Source organism: Engraulis encrasicolus, chromosome 5 (assembly GCF_034702125.1).
Source record: "Engraulis encrasicolus isolate BLACKSEA-1 chromosome 5, IST_EnEncr_1.0, whole genome shotgun sequence".
Classification (NCBI taxonomy): Eukaryota; Metazoa; Chordata; class Actinopteri; order Clupeiformes; family Engraulidae; genus Engraulis; species Engraulis encrasicolus.
Window position 1 is genome coordinate 31,672,390 of NC_085861.1, and position 13,235 is coordinate 31,685,624.

Consider the following 13,235-nt stretch of genomic DNA (forward strand, 5'->3'; position numbering starts at 1 on the left):
CGATGCCTAAGCATCCCAGTGCATTGCCAAAGGACAGAGCAGCAAAGCCTCTGCAGCCTCAATTGTCCTCCACCCTGATTGCTGGCAGTCACTGACCAGTCCCAAAGTAGAAGTGCCTTAAATGTATTGATAAGTAGACATACAACACTAGCACCTGATATTACATAGCGGTTCTTCCATCTGTTATTCCATTGGTCCAACCTAATTATGTGGCTACTACTGGAGAAAAAAAAACTGAACCTGGAAAAAAACCCACTCATTTTATCCCACCAGCGGAGAATCAGGTACGTCCCTCCACATAAATAGTAGACCAGACCAGACCAGTTGATGGGCAAAATTGATTCTTAACGAATAAAATCTAGTTCCACGCATTCCGAATGGCATGCATTTAGTCCAATTTAACCAGGTGATTGGCTGGCTGAATGATCACCTGGTTGAATTGGACATGTAAAAGAAAGTCATTTGGAATGTGGCACGGGATTGCAAATAATAAATCCATTTTGCCCATCACTGCCAGAATAGGCCTAGGCCTAATTAACTAGGCTATTCAGTGAAGTTACCTATGGGCCTATTGGAAACTATGGCTTAATCTCAAATGGTGCACTTGTGCACTTTAGTGTTCATGTTTCAGTGTGCATGCCGTATTAGTTACGCACTGAAACATAGTGCCCAAAGTGCACAAGTGCGCCATTTGAGATCCAGTCTATGGCAGGTTACTTAGACTAGTCTAGGCCTAGGAGTGCGCGGTATGGACGGTATACTATCGTGCGAGGTATTTTTTCCCCCAAGGTATGGATTTTGTCCATACCGCTCTACCGCCATAGCGCATTGCGTCCTGCAGATGGCAGTAATAGACAACGTTTTGAACATCCACAAGACTGTCTCTCGTAGTAGCAAAAGAATGTGGTTGTAGAACAGAAGCACAATTTCATTTAAGCTTTAAGTGTAAAATGTATAGTTAGTGTAGTGAACTATTGTTTTAAACTGTATGTGATTTCGATTCTGGTCTCCACAATTTAATGCACAGCACAGTGGTGTAGTCTACGTAGAACGCAGGTATACGCCGTATACCCACTTCTTAATTTTGGTAATTTCCGTATACCCACTTCTAATGTACCGTATACCCACTTCTAATGTTCAGTATACCCACTTAAAAATAATTTTCAATATTTAGAATATCCGTTTCATCAACGGCCACTTCTCATGGAAGCATTGTAATTTAACAACACAGCGATATATTAGACTTTATTAATTCGGAGATTGCGTCAATCATTCGACGGTAGGTATTTCCAGATATGAACGCCTTTCAGTTGACCACTGGGCTGCTGTCACAGCGGCGCCATATTTAACCGGTATCCGGTATCATAATTATATGGCCAGCATCAATCAGTTCCAGGCTATACGCACATTATCCTGTAGGTGGTGGTAGCATAAATGCAAAATGTAATGATGCAGGTCAAAGATGGCGGCGCCCGGGGTTAGGCTATGCCGAAAGGCTGAATAGTTACAATTCAGGTGTCCATTTAACTATGGTTTCATTGCGACCTACCAATCAGACGCGGCTATTCTGCCTTTCATCCATCAAAACAAAAATCTAGCATGGAGCGTGTATCGGTAGTTGCTAAAGGTTGCTAAATTGTAAACTCGAGGCATCTACGAAATGTCCTTGTACATCTGGAGTGACTCATGTTCTCACCATTTGGATCGGATTATACAACTATCATCTCAACATCCGTGGGTTCGCGTTTGCAGGGTAGACTTTCCAGGGCTGTGACAGGTAGGCTAAGGTGTTTAATAACATTATGACTTACCCCCTCGTCTAACTTTCACGAACATTCAAGTTTAGTTCAAGCTTAAATATTAAGTGTTCTGCCCAATTGTTAATGATTTTAATTTTCATTTATGACATAAATGACGTCGAAGACACACAACCTGTTTCATGATGTGATGGTGTTCTGCTACTTTAAAACAATCACTCTGTTAGGCCTTGCTTTATGACCGATGAGTACAAAGATCAGGGGTGGATTGGGAAGAATTTCTCCACCGGGCCAATTTTGCCAAAGCTGGCCCCATACCAAAAACATTTAAATAAATATATAAATAAATATAGCCAAGGCTACACTGTATATTGTCACATGTGTGTGCCCTTGAAAGGTTCTATATATTGTGCATTCTTTTTTCAATCACTTTTTGTACTAATGTATTATTACAATTTTTATTAGCCTACATTATTATGTTCAATTCTGGTTGAAATTTGCATTATCAAACTGTAACCTTTCACACTATTTATAACATAATCATTTTTATAGTGACTTCCAATTTGGATCAGTAATTGTTTCCCAAGTTCATGACCTTTACTTCACAGAAAGTACAAACTTCAGATTTGCACAACAAAACTTTGTTGGATTTTTTATCCAACCAATTCAGGTGAATGTAAACACCAGTGGGTAAGCCATCATTCGTGACCAGGATCAGTTCCGCAATCTGACCTCTAGATGGCAGTATACACTAGGGAAATACTCCAGGAATCTATAGAGTTCTTCAGCGGAAGCGGAAGCATGTAGTAGATTGTAGTCTTTCATGTTAGCATTTAAGGACGTCCTGGTTCCTATCGGCTTCCGGCCTCCATTGGGAATGAATAGGGGTAAATTTCAAATAAGCTCCGAGTGCAAGCACGCGCTTAGCGAACCCCCGCAAACTGTCGAGGGTGTTAAAAATAGGCTGTAGGTATGACATGGTTGATCATTTTGTGTCAAACTTCGACATAAATACGATGTTGCGTCCATATGCTAAACCCGGAAGCTTTTGGCGACTACAGAAACGGCGCCAGTATCTAACGGCATGTACGTGCGGAAGGTTGTACCCATGGCAACCAAAGGAAAGTATGTAGTTCGGAAGTTTTAATGATCAGAAAGGGGTTAGCAATATTGAATTGTAATCGTCATGATTTAACATGTGAATACACCAACATGATGATACGATCCGTTCCACTAATGAGAAAGGGATGCGGGGACACGCTAATGTTCGTTGTTGCCGTGCAACTTATATTTTTGCCAAACCTGAATCTCTATGGCGTTTTGCAATGTAAAAAATCGCCAGGGAACCGGTAGTCCAAACGCCGCATACAAGTTGACGTCAACGCTGAAGAGCTCTATAGAGTTCTTCAGCGGAAGCGGAAGCATGTAGTAGATTGTAGTCTTTCATGTTAGCATTTAAGGACGTCCTGGTTCCTATCGGCTTCCGGCCTCCATTGGGAATGAATAGGGGTAAATTTCAAATAAGCTCCGAGTGCAAGCACGCGCTTAGCGAACCCCCGCAAACTGTCGAGGGTGTTAAAAATAGGCTGTAGGTATGACATGGTTGATCATTTTGTGTCAAACTTCGACATAAATACGATGTTGCGTCCATATGCTAAACCCGGAAGCTTTTGGCGACTACAGAAACGGCGCCAGTATCTAACGGCATGTACGTGCGGAAGGTTGTACCCATGGCAACCAAAGGAAAGTATGTAGTTCGGAAGTTTTAATGATCAGAAAGGGGTTAGCAATATTGAATTATAATCGTCATGATTTAACATGTGAATACACCAACATGATGATACGATCCGTTCCACTAATGAGAAAGGGATGCGGGGACACGCTAATGTTCGTTGTTGCCGTGCAACTTATATTTTTGCCAAACCTGAATCTCTATGGCGTTTTGCAATGTAAAAAATCGCCAGGGAACCGGTAGTCCAAACGCCGCATACAAGTTGACGTCAACGCTGAAGAGCTCTATAGGCCTATGCATTATACTGTATTATATTATATTATGTATTGTATTGTATTCTATTATATTTATATTTATATTATAAGCACTGTCACATTTTACTCAAGGTGCTTAATCTAAAAAGTAAAATGAATGACGAAGAACTGTTATAGATAGATAGAATAGATTTTACTAGGGCATTAGGGCATGACTATTGAACATCTTTCCGATGGAGAGTTGGAAATTGAGATATTGAGATGCAATACATTTTCGTACCATATAGCCTCTTTGCTCAAGTGCCTTGTAGAGTAGACTTTTATTGTCACTATACAAATATAGCGAGATTGAGATTGTAGGCCTACAACAACTCTGATACATGGACGCAAACATTTTTGTCACTTAGATTGGTCGCGAGGGGGTGGCGTCCCGAGCCCTAGCTTGGTAACCACCGAGCCTATGTCTGGCCGAATATACAGTATACCCACTTCTAAACAGTAGACTACACCACTGGTACAGTGGTGTGTGAAAAGCAAGTTAGCAAGCTAACAGCCCAAGTCATTCATGTCAATGCTGGTGTCTGACAACAGAAATGTGCTAAATCTATGTGCTACTGGTTGCTTTACATTTGCGCCAGCCTTACTGTATGTTACTGTGTCCAGGTGAGATAATATCATTCACGATATCTGGCTGGGTGTTAGTAACTTAGATGACTGTTCACTGTTTAAAATGTGATTTAGCGATTTCGCTAACGTTAGCACGCTAACCGCTGCTGCAGTGATAGCTGCCATTTAAATGCATTAGTTCTACAATGCATTGCTAGCTGCCTCATGTTAAAGTTCGTTTTTTTTTTTAACTTTAACAATAACAGCTGAACCATTAGGCTTGGCATAATCACAGATGCAAGCACACATTTCCAAATTACCCCCAGCAACTCCAGAAATAGAAAAAAGGGTCAAATGAACGATTTATTGGATAAAATCCATGTTCAGTTTGACACCCCTCCCTTCCCTAGTTTAACCCCTTCTAGACTTGGTGAAATTGACAGTGTTGTAGCCTATTGCATTGCATTGCATTGCAAAATGCATTTTACATAGTTTTTGTTTGTTTTCAAAAGATTTGAATAGCAAGAATTCACACACATTACAAAAATGCAAATGTTTAAAAAATGCAAATGCAAAAGTAAAAAAAAAGGTGTTTTGTACATTTTGCGACGGAATGCTTAAATTTTACACAAATGTAAAATACCGTGATATATACCGTGATATATACCGTGGCTAAAATTATACCGAGGTATACATTTTTGGCCATACCGCCCACCCCTATCTAGGCCTACTATTACTTTTACTTTGGTCAGTCACCTCTGCATCCCTAGTGTAGTGTATGCCTACTATGGGTAATATATTCAAGTCAAAACCTCACACGATGATCAGTACACTGCAATGGGCATAAACCAAAGTCACTTGCTTGACTTTTAGCCTGAGAAATGAATCATCACAAATGCCACCTCGATTTAACTCGATTGTTTCTCCCTTGGCCTTTTGTAAGCATCTGACATCGATTGCTCTGGACTGACAAAGATGGCGCTTACCATGTAGACGGGGACAACTGCCTGTCTTTAACATTTTTTGGATAATCAAAGTACAGCTAAGGAGTTGTTTTATTCTATTTAAAAGATGTCTCTTAGGACAGTGTTTTCGTCGTCGTCCCATGTCTGGAGAAAGTTGAATGCGGTGAATAGTTTGAAGGCGGTCGCCTCAGTGGGATCACAACACGTTCCTTCCACCTCCGTAGCTTCCAGATCATTGGGTCATTGGTGTCGGCTCGATCCATGTATCACAAAAGGTGAGAGGATAGTGCTAAATTTTCCCCACCGCTATTTTGTTAACGTTGCTTTCTTATTTCTTAGTGATGATACATGAACAACGGTAGGCTAGGGTGGGCAGGATAGCTAAACATATCATGTTGTCTACAGACCAGCAGGTGGCATGCTCACTGTCATAACTGCATTCTCGTTCTGTCAAGTCTATCTTTACCTGGCATCGGGAGGCCTTGTTTTGGCTTCCACAAATATTATGGAGCTGTTTCATACCCCATGTCACTCAGACCAAATGAACGACGTGACAGTAGGCTAGGCCTATTATTTCGTGCATTTGACTTTTTTAACTCATCAAAAAGGCAATTATCTGAGCCTGATGTTTAAAATGTATGCCGGTAATAAAAAAAATAGTGAATGATTAGTGATTGTTCCCCCCCTTTATAAACATAGCTAGGCCTACAATTTTGAGGACACCGTTCACTTCTTGAAATAGGACATACGTAGCCTCCTGTGAGTGACGCACAATGCAGAGTTGTCTACTGAGTGGGTTTGTGGAAAGGATGTGGGTATTGGTTTCCTTCCTACTACCTTGTAGGTTGATTCTCACACACTCAAGCAGGGCCGTATTACCGACCGGGCGAGTGGGGCTGGCGCCCCTGGGCCCATGGATCCAGGGGGCCCGGGGGGGGGGCTCAACAACAATCCAGATACCGATGTCGATGCTGATTGCGATAGAGCCCTCTATTCTAGGATCTTCTTTAGTTGTACTTCTTTAGTCTATAAGGGTTAACTGAAATGGGCTGGGGGGAGTGACAGCAGTCAGAGGGCCCTCTGCCACAGGACATAGGAACCATAGGGGCCCCTGGGCCATGTCGTACAGCAACCAGAGGGCCCCTAGGCCATGGAGGACGGCAATCAGAGGGCCCCTGGGCCACGGGGGATGGCAAAGGGCCCCTGAACCACGGGATATGGCAACCGGGAGGGGGGGCCCTTGCAATATCCTTGCCCCGGGGCCCAGACCCACCTTAATCCGGGCCTGCACTCAAGTCCCCAAATGAGAACAAAAAAGATGCCCTTGGCTTCAGCTTCTGAAAAATCAGTAGTCTAGGCTAGTCAGTAGCTAAACATAACTTTTAAATGCAATTTATTTCAAGTTTTATGTGTTTTAAGAAGCTTAAGCTTAGATATTAAGTTTCCATAGATGATGACATATGGTATTTCTTTAGAAAACGGGTCAGATGAAGTCATTTAACCTAGAATAGATTAGGATTTTATTTGCTTTTGAGTGTAATCATCAATGGGTTTGGATGTAAACAACATGTAAGCTTATGAATTAGGGAAAAGACCTAGACGTCTACAAACCACTGAGTCTACAAACCACTGAGGGATTGTTATGACCTTGCATATCATTTTTGTCTGGGGAACATAGACATCAATAGTTAAAAACATAGTGAAGGTAGTGATATTAATTTCTATACTATGTTTATATGGTGACGATTAAAGCAAGACCCAAAAGGGCCGTCACTTCTTCAATTTTTCAATGCCTATTACACGATTGTGAGTGGAAACGACAAAATGTTTAGTTTGAAGTGCCCTTCATGTATACAGCTACCTTGCCTTCAGGCCTGAAGACGCAAACATCTGGAGAAGTGTGACTTCAAGTTGTATGGAATGTGAACATGTTGTGGCTTTTTTGCTGTTCAGACGGAGACTCAACACGGGTCGTCTTCAGATATTTCTGTCTTCAAGCCCCGATGGCGGGGTTGCCGTGTAAATGAAAGGCGCTTTTGATGAAATATTTTGACGTTTTCTCTCACATTCGTCCCTGTATAAATGGCCCTGAATATCCTTTTGCTAAAGGGCTAATACATATCAACTGCATTCTGAGTCTCTCTACCATCGCTATGGCCACATTACTAACATTGACTTTGAACTTTTGACCCCATGTGTCCATTAGGTAACGAAAACACTAACGTCGTCCAGCCAGTGAGACAGTATGCCAGAGGCACAAGGAAAAAGCAAGGTACAGTTTGGCCAACCTTTTACCGTTACTCTTGTACTGTACTTTTGGTCCTATCAGCTTTTGGTTTCTCAACTTTCCTGTTTGTTTACATGATAACTCTTGGCATCCAATAGAGATCCCGAGCCAGCTAAGCGACCTGCCTCCCTCCACGCTGAAGCTGGACTATGCGGCGGTTCCTCTTGCACAGACGTAGGTGCTTCCTGTTACGCTGGGTCGTTTCAGTTTCCTGATTAAGTCAGATGAGTGTCAACTGCACTGTCGCAATCACTTCCTGGTGTTGGGGTGGGGAGGTAGAGGGGCTTACAATCAGAGAGTCTGTTGCTTGTGTTACTTTTCCGTGTAATCAGGTGAACATTTTGAAGTCATGATGTCACACTCCATGTTGACCGTAAACTCCTTAATTTCCCTGTGAAGATCAATAAAGTAACTCTACTCTGACCTTTCTGTGCAGGACTGACGATGTGGTGAAAAGACTGTTGTCCTTGGAGCTGGCCAGTAATGTACGTGTTTGTAAGATCCCCTACGTGTACATACCCAAATGTTCTACCTATGTTGTCAGTAGCTGAAATAGTTGTGCCATTGAAAGGCATTTGTACGTTGATTGAAAAGGCGTACACATTTAGAGTTGGCACTAGAACTTTGAACATAAAATTAACAGTTAACAATTAACACTTGGACAGGGCTGCTTTTCTCTTTTTTCACACTTTATTTGAACAAGCACAGCAAACATATAGGTCACCATAAGCATATTACTGTATGTAATATTCTGTTTTCATAAGTTATAAAGTGTGATGAATTAATACAAAGTAAGTGCAGTGGATTACTAACTGGGTCTGCTGCCTCTTTGTAGAGTGAAAAACTACGAGTTAAGACGGAAGAACTTATAGCGAAGGTTCAGAGGGACAAAAATGACCGCACATCTACTGAAGTGAAAGGTATGTCTTCACCTCGCAAACCCACAGCTAAAAATTCACACTCAGCACCTGTTGTACACATTGTTTAGCACATACCTGAAACCTTTACTTAGAACTTTGAAACTGAGCCATACATTGAAATAAATATTGGATTCTATATAAAACACATTAAGAACACAATAGGGTAGGTAGTCAGTGTGTTTGCTAATTTTTAATCTTTTATTGCATTGCAGTGGCCATGTTGACAGCGCGCATCCGCAACTTCCAAGACCATTTACTTAAGCACCCAAAGGTATGACGCACATAAAGAAATGATGAGCTTCCTGTCTGCTCAAGGTGTAAACCCTCCACTCTACCTTGGTTTGTGTATATGCAGTGCTGCTGCAGGGACTTCTTTTTATCATTGTCAATTTCAGTAACTTAATATGCAGAAGATTGAAAAGTATAAGAATTTGCAGCCACACTGTTTGACAACAAAGAAAATCTGTGTGGTATTTCAGGATAGTTTGAAGAGTTCGGCTATGTTTTTGGAAAAAGGCATGTTTGCAGAAGTGTCAGACAATATTTTCAAGGGACAGCTGAATGCCTCAGGTTTGGACGTGTTGCCCGTTTGTTTTCCTCAGGACAAGGCCAACAAGAGGAGGATGCTGATGGGCATCGACAAGCGGAAGAAGAAGCTGAAGTTCTTGAGGCGGACGCGCTTCGAGGCCTTCGAGCACGTCTGCAAGGAGCTGGGCATCACCTACACCTTCCCGCCCGAGTACTACAGACGCGCCACCAAGCGCTGGCAGGCCAAGAAGGCCCTCTGCATCAAGGTAGGTATCCACCTATGAATGATAATAATATTACTAACTTTATTTGTGTAGCACAATTCATACAAGACATACCCTATTACCCCGCCCACTCATTGTCTGTCGTGCTCTCACAATAATTTCCAGTCTGCTTTTTCCTGCCCATACTATAACCCTTCTGAATGATTTAGCACTAGCAGCAGCTAGATAAAGTTCTTAGTCCTATGTGGGGATACCGGCAGGAAGACGAAAGAGTCGGTTCTGGGCCCATTGTATGAATTGAGTGGGAGGGCCTTTCAGATGATTTTGTTGTGGGGCTGGCTGGCTAAAGCTGTTAGCGACTCTTGGGCCGTTGCACAAGCACATCACATGTTGCAGATTCAACATGGTCATTTTACGCACACACACACACACACATACACACAATGCACGCGCGTGGTAGGTAAGCATATGGTAGGAAGCACAGCACAACAGCTAAGTTCTTCGTTATCTGTGATTCACGTCATTCTGGGAAATACACTTGCTCTGTCAGTAATGAAACCCCTAAGTGGCTTGATGACAGTCCCATTCAGTCGCACAGGATTTGCCATCTGAACAATTTGTTCACTTTGAAGTTTCGGTGGTTGTTGTGATGCAGATACAGTGGATGTTCTTTTAACTCTGTGTGTGTATGTGTGTTGGGGGGGGGGGCGTATGCACACGCGTGGGTGCGTTTACGTGAATATGTGCATGTGTGTGTGTTCCTCCTAGGTCTTTAAAGAGCTCCAGAAACAGAGGGCTGCCAAGAGGGCTGAAGCCAAACTGGCAGAGACACCGACCTCCACCTCCTCCTCCTCCTCCACAGCACCCCAGGCAGCCGCCGCTCAAGCCAGCTAGGCCATCACAAAATGGCCGCTGTTACTGACACAGTTTTTCTGGTGTAAAAACATCTCATTTTTTCCTGTAACCCAAGTGACTGACTTTTGTTCTCCAGAAGCTCATATGAGACCAATGCTTTGGTGAGCATCCATTACTCACTTTAGTTTTTGAAGCTCACCTGGACATTCATCTGGACATTCATCACAAAGATATGAAACTGAAAAGATAAACTTGTGGTCATGTCTGACCTGTGAAAGCATCAGCCATGTATGTTATATTTGTTTTAAATAAAAGATCACATATTATGCAGCCCATCTTGTCTTGTCTTGTTATTATGCCTCCTTCTTGTTTCTATTCATGACATCATGGATTCTTAGAATCAATCTGATTCGTTAAGAGGATCACACAAGGGCAGCATCAAATCGTTTGGTTTGTTATTGTTGATGACTGAACATTCGTATTTAGCCGTGTACCTACTGTACAGTGCTGACTTGTACCATTCAGTCAAGTCACAGGATCTAAGATCTCAGCGCAGTTGTAAAGGCAAGGCAAGGCAAGGCAATTTTATTTGTATAGAGCATTTCACACATAAATGCAATTCAATGTGCTGTACAGCAAAGTAGGATAAAATTATGTAAAATAAAATAAGAAATAAAAATAAATAAAACTAAAATCACAAGGTATGGCAGGTGAAAACAGAATATACAGTAGAGAAGTATAAAATATAAAGATAAAAGCAAGAAATAAGGAAATAAGAAAAAAATATCAAAAACATTTTGATCTCTAAGAGAAGGCATCAGAGAAAAGCTTTGTCTTAAGTCTGGTCTTAAAACTCAACAGTAGGGGCATTTTTTTTACTTGTGATGTTATGTATATAACCACTGTTTCCTAAAGGAGAGGAATGAGCTGCTACACATATGTATGGGCATATTGTATTTTGATCTCCCATTCTTCTGTGAGGTACTGAATTGTGTTCAGTGAATTCGTCTGAGGGGGGGAAGAACTTCATCTTCAGTTTGTTTGATGTCAATGGGCGGGTCTTTCAGCTGCCTCTCTTTGTGGTTTATAATCACACATCCGTTTTGACATAGCATATCAGTTTGTTAAAAAAAAACACAAAAATGCATACTTTTTCAGCAATAAAACTGTATTGGTTCTGTAGACCTAGAAGCGCATGAGAGACTGCCTTCACAGGGGGGGAAACTGCATTGCACAATTCACCAGAGTGAGTTTGCTGCAGTTGTGGGAGTGTGGGGCATGATTTCAGATGTGATGATCTACATTTGTGACTAAGAGTTCATGCTCATCGGAAACCTTGCAGAAGCACTCTAGCCGTGTCACTTCCTTTTCTACTTTCAGATACGGCCTCACCACCATTGGAACACCACAAGGGGTAAAGTCGGAGAGTTTTTCTTCTATTCTGCTTCTTTTACTTGTCTTACCAAACTTTGTTTCTTAATCAAATTCACTCTTTGACATATATATTTTTTTTAAGTACCCTGTGTTCTTTGTGCCAGTTTGAAGTGTAATGCATGTATAAATCAACTATACAGGATTGTGACGAAAATAATCTTGCATGTGTTGACCAACGTGATCTCTCTCAGAATTGACGTGTTACCTAAATAAGGGAAATAATTCTGGCTAGGTTGCCCTTTATATAGGTTGAATTTAATTGCAACTTCAGTGCACTGTTTCAGGCATATGTACATGGATAGTTGAACTGTTCTCAATACATTAGGTACACTCATGATGTTGCACAATTTTGAATGTGGATTTTGCTCTGTAAATCCTCTAGGTACTCTTGTGATTTCCAGATGTATGTACGTTTAATGTGTACCTGTGTGTGGTGTATTTGTTTCTCAACCTCAAATAGCCTTTGCATCAGTACATTTCAATACACCTACTGTGTTTTTTTTTAGGTTTTCAAGGCATCACATAGCACTTTTCTGGAGCCGCAATGTCAAATCCTGTGGTCACCCACCAGCCGGGAGCTGCTGGATCCTACGGCACAAACGTTCAGACAGGGGAGTGGAGCTCGGGCCTGTGTGCTTGCTGCAGTGACCTGCTCGTCTGTGAGTACTATGCAGCCTTTTATGCCATTATTTTTATTATTTGATTCATTTTCATTCTTCTTCTATTGTTTTAATTGTTATCTTCTATATGTTGTGAATTTGAGTTCTTCACTTGTATCTTTTGTCAAGAATAAAACACTGCCTGCGTGTCTATGAAATATAGCCTTGACAGCCTACTACACACTGACACCTCATCGTGCAGTGCATTCACACCCACCCTGCTCTGCTTGCTAGCAGGACGCACATTATCTTTGAGGTGTTAGCCTTGCAACATATTTGAGTTCAATCAGTTCACACCATCTTACACACCCTTTCAGATAGTGTGTTTCTTTTAACAAATTCTCTATCAGTACCAGGACCCGTCAATACTTACTTTTAACGCCATTTAAGACTTGTTTGTGTTATTACTTTTACATGACCTGATATCATTAATGCTGAACTGCAAAACATGGTTGCTATCACCGATGGCATCTGTGGCTGGCTCTCAACTCTCTGTTGTAATTTCTTAACTACTCTGAATTACTCAACTCTAATCTTTCCTGCAACTATGCTTCATTGGAATGTTTCATACGGCATGAGTGTTATTGCTTGTTAAACTGCCATTGCTTGTTATTGATATTTTATATACACCTTTTGTACATAGCACACTGTGTTGAACAGTATATCCCTTTAATGTCTACACTGAAGTGCTTGCAATCTCATTGTGAATGTTTATAGTTAAAGTGATACTGTCCCATTTTTGGGAATAAGCTTATTTTACACCTCCCCTTGAGTTAAATAATAGGCTTTTATCGTTCTCCTGTACTTCCAACCATTTTCTAGTTATGGCAGTGCACATTTTACCTCCAAGCTAACAGTTAACATTGAGTCCTATGAGACCAGTTAGCCGCGAGCTGGTCTCATAGGACTCAATGTTAACTGCTAGCATGGAGGTAAAATTTGCACTGCCATACCCAGAGGATGGTTGAAAGTACAGGAGAACGGTAAAACCCTTTTATTTAACTCAAGGGGAGG

The 13,235-nt window shown here is 41.5% G+C and overlaps 1 protein-coding gene across 1 annotated transcript; it reads left to right on the plus strand.

Annotated features, from left to right (window-relative positions):
- Positions 1-5,293: 5,293 nt before the first annotated feature.
- On the plus strand, positions 5,294-10,458 carry mrps15 (mitochondrial ribosomal protein S15). The gene is made up of 8 exons (XM_063199108.1): positions 5,294-5,589; positions 7,521-7,586; positions 7,700-7,775; positions 8,038-8,086; positions 8,437-8,521; positions 8,734-8,792; positions 9,124-9,315; positions 10,042-10,458. Exons 1-8 carry the CDS (start codon positions 5,421-5,423, stop codon positions 10,165-10,167), a joined length of 822 nt encoding a protein of 273 aa, XP_063055178.1. The 5' UTR covers positions 5,294-5,420; the 3' UTR covers positions 10,168-10,458.
- The last annotated feature ends 2,777 nt before the right edge of the window (positions 10,459-13,235 follow it).

Excerpts from the sequence above, each read along its gene's own strand:
- mrps15 (XM_063199108.1), top strand. The coding sequence starts at position 5,421 with ATGTCTCTTAGGACAGTGTTTTCGTCGTCGTCCCATGTCTGGAGAAAG. Across the intron at positions 7,587-7,699 it reads AGGCACAAGGAAAAAGCAAG|AGATCCCGAGCCAGCTAAGC; the intron begins GTACAGTTTGGC and ends GGCATCCAATAG. Across the intron at positions 8,793-9,123 it reads ATTTACTTAAGCACCCAAAG|GACAAGGCCAACAAGAGGAG; the intron begins GTATGACGCACA and ends TGTTTTCCTCAG.